The sequence below is a fragment of the Chlorocebus sabaeus genome, chromosome 21 (genome assembly GCF_047675955.1).
Source record: "Chlorocebus sabaeus isolate Y175 chromosome 21, mChlSab1.0.hap1, whole genome shotgun sequence".
NCBI classification, from domain to species: domain Eukaryota; kingdom Metazoa; phylum Chordata; class Mammalia; order Primates; family Cercopithecidae; genus Chlorocebus; species Chlorocebus sabaeus.
This window is the reverse complement of record NC_132924.1, coordinates 107,154,526-107,175,109: the sequence shown is the minus strand read 5'-3', so window position 1 is coordinate 107,175,109 and position 20,584 is coordinate 107,154,526. Positions and strand designations below refer to the sequence as shown.

At 38.7% G+C, this 20,584-nt stretch overlaps 1 protein-coding gene across 2 annotated transcripts in view; it reads right to left on the bottom strand.

The window, feature by feature from the left end:
• Nucleotides 1–20,584, bottom strand: part of LRGUK (leucine rich repeats and guanylate kinase domain containing) — a 130,203-nt gene that overhangs the window by 79,775 nt on the left and 29,844 nt on the right. For both annotated transcript variants that reach the window (XM_007982970.3, XM_007982967.3), the window contains exons 6-9: nt 19,228–19,352; nt 14,168–14,311; nt 2,706–2,786; nt 254–340 (exon numbers count right to left, since the gene is read on the bottom strand). In XM_007982970.3, the coding sequence (XP_007981161.3) occupies nt 254–340; nt 2,706–2,786; nt 14,168–14,311; nt 19,228–19,352 (437 nt within the window). The remainder of the gene's footprint in view (nt 1–253; nt 341–2,705; nt 2,787–14,167; nt 14,312–19,227; nt 19,353–20,584) is intronic.

Sequence of the window (20,584 nt, the reverse complement as noted above, 5' to 3'; positions counted from 1 at the left end):
GTTCCCTACGGCCAACCTCTTCACTGTACTAACAGCAAGTCATCAGGCCTTTCACTACATTTGTGTTGATACTCACCTTTGCAGAGGGTTAAACAAACAGATCCTAAGACAAGGAAACATTCCCTAAATGAATTAATGTACATATTGTTATGTGTCTTATTTATTGATTATATTGCTTCCACAGCAGGCAACACGAGCTTTTGAGCATATTAACCCATAAACACAATGGTAATGGTATGACATGATTACATACCTTTTCTTCCACTTTAATCTTCTTCTGATCTAATTCTGTTAATCGCAGAAGCATAAAAATTACGGAGAACCAATATTCAGACTTTTCCTATTTAAAATATTAAGAGGACTGCTCAGTTGCCTTCCTTTTCCCAAAATAACAAGCACCAACATTGGGTTTTCATGAGCTTGGGCTTTTCACCTGCTACCTCATCATTCCCACACACACCCTCACAGGGCTATGCATTTCACACTTCCCAGTGTCCTTACATTAACTTAATGCAGACTGTGCCTTGTAACTTATAAAGGTCTTCAAGTGTACATTCTTGTTAATCTCCCTGTGAGATTAGAGATTAACAGGACAGGTGGGTTACCCTCATTTCTTTTTTTAAAATTTAATTTAATTGGCCAGACGAGGTGGCTCACGCCTGTAATCCCAGCACTTTGCGAGGCCAAGGCGGATGAATCACAAGATCAGGAGATCAAGACCATCCTGGCTAACACGGTGAAACCCCGTCTCTACTAAAAATACAAAAAAATTAGCCAGGCGTGGTGGCGGTGCCCATAGTCCCAACTACTCAGGAGGCTGAGGCAGCAGAATGCCGTGAACCCAGGAGGTGGAGTTTGCAGTAAGCCGAGATCGCGCCACTGCACTCCAGCCCCTGGGTGACAGAGCAAGACTCTGTCTCAAAAAAAAAAAAGAGAAAAAATAATAATAATAATTTAATTTTAAGTTCTGGGATATATGTGCAGGACATGCACGTTTCTTACACAGGTAAGGGTGTGCCACGATGGTTTGCTGGACCCATCAACCCATCACCTAGGTATTAAGCCCCGCATGCATTAGCTATTTATCTTTATGCTCTCCCTGCTCCTGGCCCCCGACAGGCCCCAGGGTGCACTGTTCTCCTCCCTGTGTCCATGTGTTCTCATGGTTCAGCTCCCAGTTATAAGTGAGAACATGCAGTGTTTGGTTTCCTGTTCCTGTGTTAGGTTGCTGAGGATAATGGCTTCCAGATTATCCTCATTTCTAAAGGCTACCAAGCCTCAGAAAGGTGAAGCATCTCATCTAAGATCCCGTGGCCAGTCACTTCAACCCTGTCTTCTAATTCCAACAAGTCTCAATTCTGCCAATAATGAAACTTTAATATTTTATATTATTTTGTTATTATTTATATGCAATATTTCATATTAATTTGTATTGTTTATTATGAATTTTTGTAATAATAAAATGATATTCATTTATCAGATCAACACCTTATTACTGCCTACCATCAGGATTATCTGCCTTTTGGAAATATAATTAGAGTTTTTGTAGTAAAAAGCTATGCCTCTTTGAGGGGAAAAAAGACATTAGATATTAGCAGATAATCCGTTATATATTAGGTTGGTGCAAAAGTAATTGTGGTCTTTGCCATTAAAATAATGCAAAAACCACAATTACTTTTGTGCCCTCCCAATAGATGAGACCGCATATGAGGTGAATGTACAAAGCTTAGGTGTAAATGTTGGAGGGAAGGTTTTGTATATAAATCAATTAACATGTGTCAAAGGGCTTGTGATGCTTATTCATGCGTATGCACAAACACCCTTCAGGGATCTGAAACTGAGGTGTGCTGACCACTTTAAACCCTGCCTCTTACTTTTCCAGAAATGTTTTTAAATTGCCTCTCACTGTTCCTGTCCCAAGGGCAGTTTTTAATTTATAAATCTTTCTTATATTTTTTTTCACCTATCTAGACATTTTCATCAAGATACACACAAAAAGGTTACTAAGAGCTACATGCAAAGTCAAGAGCCTGTGGAAACTAAGTGAAGGATACAGGTAGAAGAATGGAATGAAGGACAAGCAGACAAGGAAGGAGGAAAGGAGGCCGGGAGAAAGCATCAATCAATGGAGAGAAAGAGAGGGACTCGAAACACAGTCCCCGATCCTTCAAACCCAGAGGTGTGAAGAACTCTTGGGAAATGTATTATTTTGCTCTATAATTATTTTACATATACATCAATTTCATGGCTATATCCAGGTAAATTAGGTATCTAATCTTAGATTTTCTTTCCCTTGTTATAAAATAGGAATCACATTCTGTCTCCACCTATGTCTTGCATTGTCTAATGTGAGAGAACATTGTTCTGTAATCTTATTACCTCTTTCCTGTAACCTTTAGTACCACCAGGGATGAGTCACAAATGACCAGCAGAGCAACTAAATGATATTCAGTTTCAGGCTTTCCTTCACTGACAGTCATGTGACAGCTTGTTAGTCATGAAAGAAGATCTTAAGTCTTAAAAAAAAAAATGGTCACTGTAGGTACTACTAAATCCTTCCTTAGAGAGAAGGAAAATAGACAAATTCTAGTCACATTCCTGATATTCTTTTACCAAAAGTACTTCTTAAAGAATTCCTAGACAGTTCCCCTCCACCCTCCCACTTTCTTCTCTCTCTCCCTCCCCTGAGATAAGTAATGTTTCACCTGAATTGGATTTTTCAGAAGATTGAGAACTCGAAGGATGGGTAAATTTTTGATGTATTCTATTTCTCTCAGCTCAGCAATCTGTTCAATCAAAGAAAAAAAAGTACCAACAGACTAAATGCATAAACACAACAGAAAACATAACACAATAGGAGCCAGTTTGGGTCCTTTCAATTCAAGTTATTTTAAAAATTGCTCTGTCCAGCTTTTTAATGAGAATTCCACAGAACTACACAGAACAAGGGAATGAGTGCATACCCCTTCTATAAACATGCATGCACACAACCACTTCTTCTCTAGGTAGGGAACAGTAAGTTTCCTCCTCTTACCCATGTTCACTTTAAGGCAGAAATAAAATAGCATTCACAGTCAAAAAAACAGTACAAAAATGCATCCAAGGATGACCTGGTTACCCACCCCACCCCTGTTCCTAGTCTACCAGCCCCCCAACTTCCTTTCCCAATCCTGCTTCTGCCACCTTAGTCATTTGTGTGTTTTTTGTTTGTTTGTTTTTTTGTTGTTTTTTTTTTTTTTTTTTTTTTGAGATGGAGTCTCACTCTGTTGCCAGGCTGGAGTACAGTGGTGTGATCTCGGCTCACTGCAACCTCCGACTCCCTAGTTCAAGCGATTCTCCTGCTTCAGCTTTCAGAGTAGCTGGGATTACAGGCACACAGCACCACGCCCAGATAATTTTTGCATTTTTAGTAGAGACGGGGTTTCAACATGCTGGTCAAGATGGTCTCAATCTCCTGACCTTGTGATCCGCCTGCCTCGGCCTCACAAAGTGCTGGGATTACAGGCATGAGCCACCGCGCCCGGCCAAAGTCTTCTTACTGCATGCACATATATGGCTTTATCACTTTTTCCACCAGAGAATTAATTCAAGGAAAGGTAAAAAACTAAAAATTGTATGACGTATTTCTTGATGGGTGTGTACTGTTCACCTTGAACTCTTTAGCTAACTTGTACACTTACGTTTTATATACTTTTCTGTATAGGTTGTATTTCACAATTTTAAAAGGTAGCAGAACAGAAAGAAAAAAAAAAATGATTGCTTGACAGTTCCTTAATTTGACCAGGAACAGCACTTGGGTTGTGGCAGGCCTGAATTCTCCACTAAATTAAAGGCAAATAGGTTTGTTTAAATTTTTGTAATTAGCATAATTACAATTTTGTATCAAGTGTAGATATTAAACTTTTGCAAAAAATTAATCATCACTTTTTCATTTCTATTTTTCTCCAAATCATTTCTGCATGCATTGGAATGCACTCCAACAGAAGGGTCACCAATAACTCCTGAGTTATCCAACCACAATACACAATTAAAATGCAAACTAGACCCAAAGCCAAGTCAGAGGACAAACAGATGCACCATGTTCAAAGGATGCCATTTTCAAAGATATAATATGAAAGGTGAACACCAGAGTTGCAATCTACAACCTGCACACGTTAATCTTGTTAGAGCAACATTATACTATTATACACATCTTTTTCCATAAGATGACTAAACTGTCCATCAGCCTGCCATTTGGATTATCTTTTTTTTTTTAAAAAAGGGATCAATTGTTTTCTATTGTATTATTCAGGGAAGTGGAAAAGTAAACTTGTGAACAATGGATTAATTTTCTTCTAGCATTCCACCTGCTCTTGTTCTTTTTTTTTTTTTTTTTTTTTTTGAGATTGGGTCTCGCTCTGTCACCCATGCTGGAGTGCAGTGGTATGATCACAGCTCACTGCAGCCTCGACCTCCCTAGCTCAAGGAATCTTCCTACCTCAGCCCCCCACCCCCAAGTAGCTGGGACTACAAGTGTGCACTGTCAAGCTCAGCTAATTTTTCTATTTTTTTGGAGACAGGGTTTTGCCATGTTGCTCAGGCTGTTCTTAAACTCCTGGGCTCAAGCAACCCACCCACCTCAACTTCCCATTTCCAAGTGCTAGGACTACAGCCATGAGCCACCACACTGGCCTGCTCTTGTTTTTGGACCTAACATTAATGTTAAGAGATGTGTTCCTTCATTTATCACGTCTCACCAACAAGTCGTGGCCATGTGCATTTGCATACATTGCTAGTGAGAGTGGAAACTGGTGCATTCTTTCTACAGGGCAACCTGTTGTGTTTCATGTGTTTCATAAGCTATGAACCAGCTTTCCCACTTCAAGAGGCTTATACTAAAGAGATCATTTGTATCTAATTTTTTGGTAAACATTAGATTTCCCTCAAGGCCATAGTCTCTAAGCATCACCATCCAGATCTAAAGGGAACCACTAAATTCTTTTCTTTAAAAAAAAAATTATATATAATATGTAATTTCTACATGTGAAATATTCTATATTCTAATTTTTTGTAAAAAAATTAGATACAAGAACATTCAGCCTAACATTATCAACAAAAGTAAAAAAAGTGTAAATTCCTAAGAACACCACGATCATGTAATTAAATGGGTAATAGTACAGTCCTATAGTAGCAACACTACATGCTCATTTTAGAGGATAGTGATATTTACAGTGATTGACATGGAAAGATCTTGATATGTTTCAAACATCATGAACACAGTGGTCATGGAATATACAAAATTATACTGCCACAAGATGTCAGCTGGGATCAGTTGGCTTTTTGAGAGTCAAATGAAAGGGACCCATTTTCCCTTCCTGGCCTTCCATGGGTAGGATGAGGTGAGAGGGGAGAAGGTATGGGGTGGCCTGGCTTCACCTCCCCATGTCTACTGAATTAGCAAAGTGCCACAGATACTGCTTGCCCTGCATGCGCCCTCCCTCTCCTGCACAACCTACCCCAAGGACTCCACCCTCACATCTTTTCTCTGCAAAGGCCACAAAGCCAGGACTGTGTGCATAACAGACTTTTACAGCAGGAGTAGAGACAATAGCAAACAGCTTCCAGTGAAATACTGCCGGAAAAGTTATGTTCCTACAGGAAGTTTAGTCATCTGCTGCCAAGAATGTCATCTTAGTACAGTTGATCCCTAGACTCCAGTCCAGCCCATTCTCTCACCTCCTTTGCCCCTACTGACGATAGTCCACAACCCCATCCCCAAAGCATGTGTTGACTTCCTCTTCTTTTCTTCTTTTACCATTTCCCTCAAGGCCATAATCACTAAGCATCACCATCCAGATCTCAAAGGAACTACCAAAGTTTTATTTTAAAAAAAATTATATATACATATATAATTTCTATATGTGAATATATATTTATATATGTGAATATATAAAAATATATAAGCATATATAAATATATGTTATATATACACACATACATATACATATATATTTGTCTTCTTAGAAAACAATTGGGTACAACCATTAAAATTTTTTTCACTGCCACATTTAAACATAAATCTGCGCAGAAAAATATTTTTCAAACTGCAGAGAACCCATCAAGTAGCTGATGATGTTGGTAAGTGCATTACTGGAATAAGAATCAACAGATGGATCAATGGAACAGAATAAATACTCCAGAAACAGATCTTTTCAGTATTGGTTTTGTTTCACAATTTTAAGAAGGGGGAAAAAGAAAAAAAGAAAAAACAAGATTGCTTGACTTCCTGAATTTGGCCAGGGTTAGAATTTGGGTTGCAGCAGGCCTGAGTTCTCCACTAAACTAAAGACAACTAGTTTTATCTAAGTTTTCTGTATCTTAGTAGAATCTTAAGAGAAATAAGAATGGTGTATATTTAAAAGATGAACCACAAATATTTTTCAAACTGTGGGGATCTATCAACTAGTTGATGATGTTGGTAAGTGCATTACTAGAATAAGAATCAACAGACAGATCAATGGAACATAATAAATACTTCAGAAAATATTTATTTCTGTATCAGTGAGAAAATTAGTCTTATTCAATAAAACTATTTGTTAAATGAGTTAATTAATGTGAATTGGTTAGCACAAGGCTGGGGACATAATGGGTCCTCAATACATGATAGCTGTTATTATATTACTATTAGTTATTGAAAAAAGTAAATTGATTTTTTACATTTTTAGTTATTGTGGATACATAAGAGTTGTACATATTTATGGGGTAAATGTGATATTTTGATACAAGCATACAATGTGTAATGATCAAATCAGGGTAACTGGGGTATCCATCACCTCAAGCATTTATTATTTCTTGGTGTTAGAAATGTGACAATTCTACTCTTTTAGTTATTTTGAAATATACAGTAAAATATTATTAACTATAGTCACCCCATTGTGCTATTGAATACTAGATCTTATTCCTCCTATAAATTAAAATGTTTGTTTCAATTATACCATAAAATAAATTATGGATTAAGAGTTGAAAGGTAATAAAAGAAACCAGGGGGAAAAAGTTTAGGTGAATACCTAACAGATTTCAGAACAGAGAAAGACTTCATAAACATTTTAAAAATAATAAAGGAAGACACAAAGAAAAATAATGATAGACTTCAGAAATTACTTTCAAATGTATAGCAAAAGTACAATGAGTATAATGAAAAGTAGAACGATAATAATATAAATGATAGTCAAGGGCATGAATAGACAATTTCTAAAAAGAAAACTAAGTGTCTAACAAACAGGTCAAAAAAATGTTTAACCTCATGGGTAATCAAAAAATTTTTATATAAAATAATGCAAAATACTGTTTTTGTCTACCAGAGTGACATAATTTTTAAAAGATATTTGCTCACAAAGGTGTAGTAAGATGTGCTTATAATATAGTATTCTAACTGGTAGGATATTAATTAGTATGAACCTGTATGAAATATAGTAAGAGTCTTAAAAATGCCTATATCCAGTAACAGTATTTCCAAGAATCTATCCTAAGTAAATCATTTAAAATATACTTAAAGGTTTATATAAGAATATACACTACAACAAATTTTAAACATAAATTTCAATAAGTAAATGACTCAATAAATCCTGACATATCCATTCAATAGAATATTTTACCAGTATTAATCAGAATTCTGAAATGTTGGGACAATTTATTTCCTACCTGGGAATGAGATGCCCACCTCACACTACCCACAAAAGTAAATCCCAATTGGATTAAAGACTAAATATGAAAAAACAAAACTTGAAATTATAAGAAAATATATGAGAATATTTAAAACCTGGGGTATAGAAAAATTTCTTCAATAAAACATAAAAAGCAGAAATTACAAAAGACCATAGTGAAGAATAACTTTCAGACCTCATACTCTAGTCCCCAGACATAGAATTTTACTTGATATATAAGTTTTCTAGGGTTTACATAACAAACTACCACAAACCTGGAGGCCTAAAACAACAGAAATTTCTTCCTGCTACAGTTCTGGAGACCAGCAGTCTGAAATCAAGGTGTCAGCAGTCCCGCGCTCTCTCAGAAGGTTCTAGAGAACCCTTCCCTGCCTTCTCCAGCTTCCAGTAACTCCAGACCTTGCTTGGCTTTCAGCAACATAACTCTAATCTCTGCCCCATCTTCGCTTGGGTCATCTCATGGCCTTCTCTGTGTGTGTGTGTGTGTGTGTGTCTTCTTCCCTTCAGCCTCTTATCAGGACATTGGGTTTAGGGCCACCCTACATCCAGGATGTTCTTCTCTTTAGATTCCAAACTTGATTACATCTTCAAAGATCCCTTTTCCACATGAGGGGACATTCACAGTTTCCTGGGGGTAGGCTTTTTCGAGGAGAGGGGCACACAATTCCACCTGCTATACTTAGTAAGGATTAGCTTCCAAGAGAAGTGGCTCCATGGACAGGGCTTGCCTTCTGTCACAGACAACTGGCACAGCATGCCCCCACCCTGCTGTTGAAATGGGACACTCTGCCTCTAAGGTTTAGGACAAGATAAAGAACCATGCCCCAGGGGCTCTGGATGACAGTAAGGAGGCTGGATGGCAGCACTGTCACCCAGTCACCTGAGTCACTTAAGTTGCAAACCCGGGAGTCGTCCTCAGAAACATTTTCTTCCTCATCCACCACCTCCAATCTGCCCTAGTAATTCTTCCTCAGAAACACCTCTAGACCCCAGCCTTCCTTCCCCTTCCTCACTACTGCTACCTGATTGGAGGCCCTCATGCACTCAGCTCAAACCACTCCTCTGATCTCCAGTCACATCTCCCTTCTCTGCCCTGTAGGAAGACACTCGAGCCTCACTTCTTATACACAATCATTCCAGAATCTCGTCCCATGCATCTCAAACATCAACCGAGCACTTGATAGAAGGGAGGCAAATCTGGGTATTCCTGAGAGTTCCTGAGGGTCCTGCATTCAGTCAACAAATATTCTTTGTTTTTTTTAAGAGATAGGGTCTCGTGATGTTGCCCACGCTGAGGTGCAGTGATGTGATAATAGCTTACTGCAGCCTCAAACTCCTAGACTCAGGCCATCCTCCTGCCTCAACCTCACAAGTAGCTGGGACTACAGGTACATGTCACCATGCCCAGTTATTTATTATTTTTTTTTGGTGGGGGGAAGAGATGGGAGTCTTGCTGTGTTGCCCAGGCTGGTCTCAAACTCCTGGACTCAAGTGATCAGCCTACCTTGGCCTCCCAAAGCTCCAGGATTACAGATGTGAGTCACCATGCCTGGAGCCAAGACAACAAATATTCTTCAGTGCCATCTCTGAGCCAGGCATTGCTCAAAGTGAGCAAGATAAAGTCCCTGAGCTCTTGAAGCTAACATTCTAGTTGGAAAGCCAGTGAACTCTAACAGATGTGAAACTAGAATATGCAATATGACACAATCTCAGGTACTAGTAAGTACTAATGATAAATTAAGAAGTGTAAAGGGATAAAGAAAACAGGGAGGGGGTGCTGGAGAGGCCAGAGGGGGGTCAGAGGCCATTTTTTGTGAGAGTTTGCCAGAGGCTTAAATGAAATGAAGTGAATTTTTTTGAAGATGAGGGGAAAAGTTTCCAGCAGAGACATCAGATGTTATGAAGCTCCAGAGGTGGAAAGACGCTGGATCTGCATGAGGATCAGAAGAAAATGGCTGACTTAACATTCCCACTCCTTCTGCAAGGGAGCACTCACCCCGCCAGCTGCCCCTGAGAGTGCTGGTCTCCATCCCCAGTCACATAAACTGGCCACTGACAGCCAGTCCTGCGTAGCCGGCCTAACCAAGTCAGATGGCGAGGAACATGTGCTCTCCTGGTCAATGGCCGGCACTCTACTCAGTAAGCCAGTGCTAAAGCAGGCAAAGGGCAACTCTCCCTGCTGACCCATCATCATGGAGCCAAGGCACTAGGAAGCAGGCCAAGTCCATCACCGGGATATAAGCGTTAAGAAAGGGGTCGGGGCAAAGGGGAAAGTCACATTCACCTTGATCTGAGAGTTCAAAAATTGTTTCTAAAAGTGATGAAGCAGCATCAAAACCTGGACTCAAAGCGTGCACCCATTAGCACTCTCTGCAGAGAGCCAAGACTATCCAGAGAGCAGTTGCTGAGCAGATCAGGGTATCCTGCCTTGGGCATCACCTTTGGGTGTAAGGAGGCCAAAGACTTCCAAAGGAGCCTCCCTCCTGCTTGCATCCCAGGGCAGGTGTATGTTGGCCAGGTGGAATGGAGATTGACTTTAGCAGGAGATCTGATCACACTGGCATCAATGGTATGCCTCTGCATCAATGTTTTCAGCCCCTGCAGGCCCCAAGGACTCACCCAGTCCAACCCTTCTCATTATAGGCCTAACCTAACAAACTTAAATCCAGAGAGAAATAAAGTTCACTTAGAAGTCTGATTGGGTTTAATGTCCCCAAAGTTCCTTTTGCTCATATATGTGAAGAGAAGTGTGAGCCAAGGTTCAGTGAAGAAGGGGGTAATGCACATTGCTTGCCAGGGACATCAAATGGCATCTGTCTTTGAACAACAAGAAGCAAGGAGTCCTCGGCAAAGAATGTTCTGCCTATACAAAGCATCACAAAAATAGAGTGGAATAATGGTCTTCAGCTGCCATTGTCCCCATCAGCATTCAAGGAGAATGATTTAGAAGGAAAGCCAGAGCACTGCAAAGAATGAAGAGACAGGAAGCTCTGGGAGGAGCACTTTTATTACTTAGGATTCAAGTTCTCTCCATGCTTCCATTGCTTTATGAGTATTACCTTGCAAATCCTCACAAAAATTCAGAAAAGTAATTGGGAACCGACAGTGTGAAATAATGACACTGAGACTTAGAGAAGTAAGACAGTGTTTTTCTAAGTCACTCCTAAACTGATATCTTGCTTCTAGAAGAAAGGATTGAGGTTATAATAGAGCTAACAGCTTGGGATATGTTTTAAATGCTGGAAATGATGTAAAATCTAACAAGACTACATAGTAGAGGGTAACTAAGGTCCTCAAACCCCCAGCTGATGGTAAACATTCTCAAGTGGCCTTAAAAAGATGTTCAAATGATCACATGTGGGTGCTACAATGTCTCAACTGCTAAAACCAAGTACATAATAGTGATGCAGTGCTACCGATAAAACAATACTCTTAATGTCAGATTAATCATATGAGAAGCAGAAGTTAGGTTATGTTTCTGCCTAATGATAAATTTTCCATCCCTGATACACAGTATTCTCAGCAGTCCTGGAGAGTTCTCTGAGGAACTCTCCTGAAGCCTCAAAGAATATTTCAAAGTACTGCTGGTTGCTCCTCAACCTGCCCAGGGGGGAGCCGGGGAATAAGGTGATTGTTACAGACCTCATGGGTGCCAAAGGATCCCCCTTTGGGACACGTGGCCATTTTTTTTTAACGGATCCTCTTTAACATTTGAAAATTATAAACTCCTTTCTTCACATGATGATACTCCTCTTTTTTCTTTAAAGTTCGTCAAATACAATTTGAAAAGTCTCTTGAAATGGAAGAGAACGACATGCTATTTGTGAGGTGTTTCTAGATCTGCGCTGTCCCATATGATAATTACTAGTCACATGCAGCTGCCCAGCACTTAAAATATGGCCAGGATGAATTGAGACATACTTTAAGTGTAAAATACACACCGGATGTCAGAAATTGAGTATGAAACAATAGAAAGTTAAATGTCTCATCAATAAGTCTGTATGTAGATTACATGTTGAAATGACAACATTTTGGATCTACTGGGTTAAGTAAAATGCATTATTAAAATTAATTTCACCTGTTTCTTTGCACCTTTTTACTGCGGCTACTGGAGAATTTTAGATTACATCTGTGGCTCACATCTGTGGCTCACATGACGTTTCGCTGAGAAAGCACTGTATTGGGGCATTACAACAGGCCCTTTCAGAAGGGAGGCCCATTAGCATTTTATGTACTATATCACCCTGCAGAGGTTAAGAACATTGAAACTGGAGGCAAACCGCTCTCTATTTGCAGACTGGCTCTGCTATTTGCTGGATATATGACTTTGGGCAAGTTACTTAACCTCTTTCTGCCCCTGTTTCTTCATTTGTAAAATGAATAATAGGGTTATAATGAGGATTAAATGAGATAAAGTGCTTAGGAAAGTGCCTGGTGCATAAAGATCCTCAACAAATATCTCTAGATTATTTTATGACCAGAATTGTTACTATTATCATTACTGTTACTCCTTTTCCTAAATCCTTAGATGCATTGAGTTGAGATTTAATGAGTGTTTTCCACCTTTTCAACAGCCCTTGTATATATGTGAGAACCATTTTAAGTAAGACATTTTCTAAAACTCAGTCTTCGATGGCAAATGCATGAAAAAGGACACTAAAACCACACCAGACGGAGATTGTGTGGACTTCCTAAGACACGTGGTACAGTGAACAAAGATTGTCCATTAGAATTAACTGGAGAAGTTGCCAAAACAACTAAACATACAATTCAAGGACTCACGCCTGTAATCCCAGAACTTTGGGAGGCCGAGGTGTGTGGATCACGAGGTCAGGAGATTGAGACCATCCTGGCTAGCACAGTGAAACTCCGTCTCTACTAAAAATACAAAAAAATTAGCCAGGCGTGGTGGCAGGCGCCTGTAGTCCCAAGCTGCTCGGGAGGCTGAGGTGGGAGAATGACGTGAACCCGAGAGGTGGAGCTTGCAGTGAGCCGAGACAACGCTACTGCACTCTAGCCTGGGCGACAGGGAGAGACTCCGTCTCAAAAAAAAAAAAAAAAAATATATATATATATATATATATATATATATATATATATACACACACACATACACATGTATATATACACACACACACAAGTCAAGGAGAATGAAGAGGAACAGTTTTGTCTGTGATTGAAAACTCATCTGTTCCCAGGACTAATAACTGACTCTTCTTGATTCTTAGCAACCTAACAGATGAGGGAAGTTTGTTGGAAAACAAGGCTCATCACGCAAAACTGACAAGCACCACCACAGCAGAACACAGCAAGATCCCCACTACACGCCAGCTCACTTGAGCTGACACCAACTGTCCCTTTCAGGCTCAGCCCAACTTTTCATTTTCATGAAGAAATAAACATTCAACCTCCTTATGAAAGTGTTCTCCCAAAAATGTGATGAAGTATTCAATATAAATAAAATAACTTTGTAGACCTTATAGCATAAGAAGTCAGGTAAAGTTACCAACTTAATATACCATGATTAGGAGCACAAATTCTTTATTAAAAATAAAATATAAGAGTGAAAGCCCGTTTCTGTGATTTTTGAAGTAAAGTGTGCATTATTAAGCCAGACATGAAAATTTGAATAAACCCAGTCCCCAACCCATTGTGTAGATTGGTATATAAGAACTCCCTTCCTGTGCCTCTTCTCTTTAGTTTTAAGGGTTTAAGCCTTTTCTAAGGTATTTGCATTTTTTAACGTTTTAATTTTTTTTAAATTGACATATAAAATTATAGGTACTTATTGTGTACAACACGATGACTTAAAATTCATCACATCATCATGTTACATTGTGGGATGGCTAAATCTAGCTTTTTAACATATGTGTTACCTTGCAAAGTAATCATTTTTGTGGTAAACATGTTTAAAATCTGCTCTCTAAGCATGGAAAAATACAATATATTTTTATTAACTATAATTGCCATGTTATACAATAGATCTCTGGGACAAACTCCTTATGTAACCGAAATGTTGTATCCTTTGACCAACATCTTCCCAACACTTCCCTTACCAAGGCCCTAGACTTTTCTTTAAATGGCAGACACGGAGCACCACCAGCCTATGGCTATTCTGATATCTCCAACCTCCTTACTCCGATATTTCAGACATTCCTACTGCCACATTTCTACACAAAATTTTGTATGAACACGTATACTTTAGAAAATCACCCACACGTGGTTGCAGTTTAAACCTTAAAAATAATGTAATTAGGAATCATCACATTTTCAATAATTAAGATTTTAAGTACTTTTTAAAAACAATCCTTCTGCAACTACTCTAGGAATTTTGCTAGAACAATATTTCTAAGCTGGCATTTAATGTGTCCACCCTTGAGAAACCAAAAATGAAGTGTCTGTGCTTCTCTAATATGTCCTCTTATGTCAACACTGAAACCAAGACATGTGAAGTACAACACTACCTTATTATCTTCCAGGTTGATCACTTCCAAGAGGTCATGATTCTCTAAGCCTTGGAGGCTGCTTATCTGATTGTGGGACAGATCCAGATTCTGTAGGGCTTTTAGATCCTCCAAACCTGTGATTGTCTCAATCTGGTTATTGCTCTAAAATAGACAAAATACATTTAATGTCTCAAAGACCTCTCAAGGAAAAGTTGTAATGGCAAGTTTTCATTTTGGATACTGACCCAAATCTCTCTAAAAAAATCAGTAAGGCATGCTTGTCCTTCCCTCCATCCCATTTCCATCATTCACCACTCTAAACACATACACATATCCCAGAAAGAAGTTCCAGTGTTTCAGCTGGAAAACTCAGAATATAACATTTTCATTAAGGTTAAAGCAAGATGAGTATTCAAATCAGTAAGAAAGAAAAAGGCAGGTAATTTAAGCTTTTAACACCGCACACCTAAAATGTAATGATAGCATAACTCCAGATATATCATTAGAAATATAAATTTAATGTAATTATTTCATCATCATCACAAGAAGCCACTTGACTCACTTGACTATTATAATCCTCACATACATTTTGTTTTCAGCAACACCCTAAATATAATCACTCATGTGGTGAGGGTGCTAGTAGTCTGTTATCTTAGTGTTCTTCAATGAGTTATGCCCCCAGTTATTCCTGCCCTTGTGCAGTTCCCTCCACTCTTTTTTTTTTTTTTTTTTTTTTTTTTGAGAAGGAGTCTGGCTTTGTAGCCCAGGCTGGAGCACAGTGGCACGATCTCGGCTCACTGCAACCTCTGCCTCCAGGGTTCAAGTGATTCTCCTGCCTCAGCCTCCCGACTAGCTGGGACTACAGGCGCGCACCACCATGCCTGGCCTATTGTTGTATTTTTGGTAGATATTTGCTTATTTTTGTATATTTGGTTTCACCATGTTGGCCAGGCTGGTCTTAAACTCCTGACCTCAAGTGATCCACCTACCTTGACCTCCCAAAGTGCTGGGATTACAGGTGTGAGCCGCTGCACCTGGCCGTGGTCCCCTCCTCTTAAACTAGGCTGGACCTATGACTTAGCTTCACCAAAGAATATGGTAGAAGTATGCCAGTTCCAAGCCTAAGACTTAAGAAGGCCTGGCAGCTTCTGCTTTTGTGTGTCAGAAGTACTGAGCTACCACATAAGAACTGCAGTTACTCTGTTGGAGAGAACTTTTGGAGAGGTTATATGGAAAAGGAAATGTCACATGGGGAGACGTCCTGACACTAAATAGAAAAACCCAGCCATCCCAGCCTCTCAACTGAGCCAAGCCCCCAACCAATATGCCAGCTAATGCAGCAAGCCCAGTGGAAGAACCTCCCAGCTGAGCCTGGCTCAGATTGCAGAATTGTTAGTTAATACAATGGTTATTTTTCCAAGTCACTAAAACTGTGGTAGCTTGTTATCCAACAGTAGATAACCAAACCAAGTTTTTCAGTAATTCACACAAAAGCATCTTCCTCACCAATAAGAATAAAACAAAGATTTAAGACTGAAATGTTGTCTTCTTCCCCAATCTCCATATACCCATAACAACAAATAACAATAACAATAATTCTCTTCCCTCTGTATTTTCCCTGGTACATTTGATAGCAAGAGCTCATTTTCATCCTATTTTTTTAAAAAAATTTCATTTCAATAATGAGCAAGATTTGTGTTCATTAGTTTAATTCTATGGCTTTAAAAACATGTTAATAGAATGTTGATAATCTACAAAGCTAAGTGATAGCATACAAGGGTTTATCATAGTATTCTTTTTATTTTTAGAAAAATATCATAATAGAAAAAAATACCCATAATCCATTTGCCAAAGTACAGCCAAATTTCCTTCTGTCCAGAGTTCAAAAAAGTTATATAAAGTATAATAGAAAAGGGAAAGAAAAAAACTACACCAAACTTAACATCATATCCATATTAATTTAACATACTGCAATAAGACCCCAGTAGCCTATTCAAAATATCCCCACATATCAAATTTATATACAATATATTTCTTCCTAAAGAACTCTGAAATTCTTTAGATGTGGTAGATAGACTGTAATTCTTTTTAATACACTTCTTCCCAGAGAACTTTGAAGTCCTTTAGGTGTGGTAGATAGACTAATTCTTCCCACAGTATCTCTAATGGCTTTCAAAGTGGTAGATGACATGAGAAGAGTGAGCATAGAAAAGTTTAATTAGATAGCCTATAGTCATAAAAGAAACCAGAACTGAAAAAATTTAGAATCACAGAATTTCTGAATTGAAAGTTTTCTAGTTAAACTCTTTATCCAATGCTGAAAAACCAGTGCATCTCTCCTAAAAGTAGACATCCAGCTTCTGCACAAAAACTTCTTTCTGCTTGTTTCATAATGATTATCTGGGAAAAGACTTTTAGAATAAAGCCATTTTCTTGAATAAATGAAATTGGAAACATTCTTAACCAACCAATTTTGGAAGAAAAAAACAAGCAGTGTTTACTGTGACAAAATGAATTTTAAAGTTTGGAATGCATTGTTATTACTTGCTAAGAAGCTGGGTGACAGAACAGCCCATTAGCGAACCACATTTTCCACTTATATTAATCACAAAAGTTGATATGCGAGAATTAACAGTTGATTTGTATGGTGAGTTGTTCTTTTTTCTCTAAATTGTAAATTATTTTCAATAGTAACTAAAGCTGCTGGTTTCCTGATTCCATGAATTAAAAATAAAAGCATTAAAAACTATTGAAACAAATTTTACAGATTTTATTAAACTTTGGAAAAGAAAACCTTTCTATTCTCAAAAAATTAAGAAAAATGAATGATAGTATATTCCATGTATTCTAGTTGATCTTGGGTGATGAGGGCAGAGATTGGGAACAATCCACCAAATCTAAGAAAATAGAAGTATTCTATCCTTTTTCTAAAAGCTACCTGAGACAGAACTGTCAACATGGATTATTTATTTTGCAATTGAAACACACTCTTAGGATGAAAATGCTACATATTATTATTCTTAATAATGAGTTCATTCTAATTTCCTTAAGCACACCCCTATATCTTTTTCTATTTACCATGCTCCACTTTAAATGAATGGGAACATCAATACAGAGAAGATACGTAAAGAAAAGAACAAGATTCCAACAGACCACAAAATGAAGCATACATGCTGCTAAAAAATCCTTCAGACTGTCATAATTTTAAAATGTGACTTTCTTTTCTAACTTGAACATTTTCAATCTAATTTATCAAATTCGTTTTCATTTATGTTTGGCTTACATGCCTTCGTGGGCAGAAAACATGAAAGATCAGGAAAATTATTAAACCCTCAGGTTCATCCTCAGTACTGGGATGCCAGTACTTTATCCCAACCTAACTCACTGCAGGAATGGAAGAGGTTTGGTTTGTGGTTTTTGTTGTTGTTGTTCGTTTTATTTTGTTTTTTTGAGACAGAGGCTCTCTCTGTCACCCAGACTGGAGTACAGTGGCACAATCTCGACTCATTGCAACCTCTGCCTCCTGAGTTTAAGCAATTCTCCTGCCTCAGCCTACCGAGTAGCTGGGATGATAGGCGCCCGCCACCGCGCCTAGCTAATTTTTGTATTTTTAGTAGAGATGGAGTTTCACCATCTTGGCCAGGCTGGTCTTGAACTCCTAACCTTGTGATCCACCTGCCTTGGCCTCCCAAAGTGCTAGGATTACAGGCATAAGCCACCACGCCCAGCCTGGAAGAGTTTTAAGAAAGCACTTCGAGCTCTAAGCTAAGGGAAAAAAAAATTAACACATAGCCAATCTTCAGTGATCTATGGTTAAATAAGACAGAAATAGTGTATTGCATATGTCAAAAATCAGCAGATAATCCAAGATGTCATTTCTTTTTTTTGTTTTGTTTTGTTTTCTGAGACAGGGTCTCACTCTGTTGCCCAGGCTGCAGTACAGCGACATGATCATGACTCACTGCAGCCTTGACCTCCTGGGCTCAAGTGATTCTCCCACCTCAGCCTCCTAAGTAGCTGGAACTAGAAACTTGCGCCACCATGCCCAGTGAATTTTTTATTTTTTGTAGAGACAGGGTCTGGCTATGTTACCCAGGCTGGTCTCAAACTCCCGGACTCAAGTGATCCTCCCACCTCAGCCTCCCAAAGTGCTGAGATTACAGGCATGAATTGTAGTGCATGGCCCAAGATGGCATTTCAAGCAACAGTTTCAACAACCCTCTGTGGGATAGTTCTCGTAAGAAATTTACAAGCTACAAGCCTCATGGCTTGAAATCCCACCTGCCCACCCCATGATAGATGTAATGAAGAACAGCAAAGCCACCCAAGGGGGTAAGAGGTAGGAGGAAGGAGAAGAAAGAATCCTGGATATTTTACAGACAATACTGTAGACCCCCAAGTTAGGGAGCTATACCGTTATTTCAAAAATATTGTGCATATCTTTGGGACTATTAGAATCCTGCTGAATTTCTGAAAATTGAGTCATAGTCACACAGCAGGTCACACAGCTTCAAAAGAGTGCCCTCTGTGGGAAAAAATAATCACATTTAAACTTTCTGATTGGAATTGTTCATTTATTCTTAGCACTATTTTTTATTTTCTAGAGTGGAAGACTAACACATGTTAAAATAAAAGGACTGTCAAAATTCAGTACCCAGAAAACATCTTGTGGTTCATTTGAAAGCAGTTAAAGTGTTAACAGCAATAAATACTATGCTTAAGTATCCTTAAATGTTATTTTCACCAATAAGATATTATAAAAAATATTTGTAAATACATGCTAAAAGTATACCTTTCTTCCCTAGTATAAAAAAGTCAATCATTTAAAATATTGAATTTGGATAACAAATTAGCAAATCATTTTACTTTAGCATGAAATATTGCTTTCTGTCTCTCACAACCACACACGCACACACACATGCAAATGGTAAAGAAAGGAGTAAACACAACTGAAGACAATAACATTTCATGGAGGAATTTGCTCTTTATATATTTGAATCCTAAATAGTCATAATTCATGCAGTTACTAAAAATATGAACTACTATTTCTATAAAGAAGGACATTTTGTTAGACTCACCAGACTAAGTGTTTTGATTGGTAACTTGTTTAAGCCATTAATTGTCATGATCTTGTTGTTGGCCAAACTAAGGTAAGTTAGATTGTTGCACATCTCCAGTCCACTGATTTCTTCTATCTCATTGCCTATATACCATGACTACGTTTAAGGAAAATGTTATTAAAAGCATTTGGAAGAAAAAAAAGAATCAGTGTTAAATCATCAGTAGACAAAACAGCCCACAGTTTAAATAAAGAATGATTATATGCCCAATATAGGATGATTATTAATCCTGAAATACATTTTTCCATACAGAACATGTCATATTTTATACAATTTTTATTTTAAAAAGGCATAGCAGCCTGGTGTGGTGGCTCATGCCTGTAATCCCAGCACTTTGGGAGGCCAAGGTGGGCAAATCACGAGGTCAGCAGATCGAGACCAACCTGGCTAACATGGTGAAACCCCATCTCTACTAAAAATACAAAATTAACTGGGCATGGTGGCGGATGCCTGTGGTCCCAGCTACTCGGGAGGATGAGGCAGGAGAATGGTGTGAACCTGGGAGGCGAAGTTTGCAGGGAGGCGAAGTTTGCAGTGAGCCGAGATCATGCCATTGCACTCCAGCCTGGGCGACAGAGCGAGACTCCGTCTCAAAATTAAAAAGGCATAGCTTTTGAGTGTGCTGGGTTGTATTTGACTTATTTAATCAGTATGGAAAGAAAAATCACCGTGGCTCATAGCTGCCTCGTTGGCACTGTGTTTTCCCTTGATCAGTTAAGTCCCCATGAGAAACTCACGTGTGTTCCCACAGGCAGAACTTCTGACTACCAGATCGCCCTGCAGGGGCAACATGCAACACGCATTATTATCCGCATAACTGGGCTAAGAGCCTGGGAGGTGTCATCTGTAGCAAATGGGTGGTCCAAAGACCAATACCCTGTTATAGAAAGGAACAGCCCTTTCTTTCTGTCTACATTGACCTCTATTCTCCTTGTAAAATCAGTGAGGCTTAAACTCTGCCTTACTTTCTTCATCTGTTAAGTTCCATTTATTGTGAAAATTTTAGCTTATCTTCTGTGTTCCATCTTGTAGTCACCTAACACTACAATCTCAAAGTCATTAATTCTGTTCAGCTCTCTCTGTTCTCAAACTCTTTGACCAATTTCCAGGATTTAATGTCATTTCCCCATCAAAGCTCAGTTTTTCCTCTCAAGTAACCCATGACATCTCCATTTCTCAGCCACTCATAATCTGCAAGGCATCCAATCACCAGACCTGCCATGTTTTTGCCTTAAAATATCTCTTTAATGATTTCTTTCCTTTTTATTCACTCCTCTACCAACTTAACTCACCGTTAACATCAATAGTTACACTA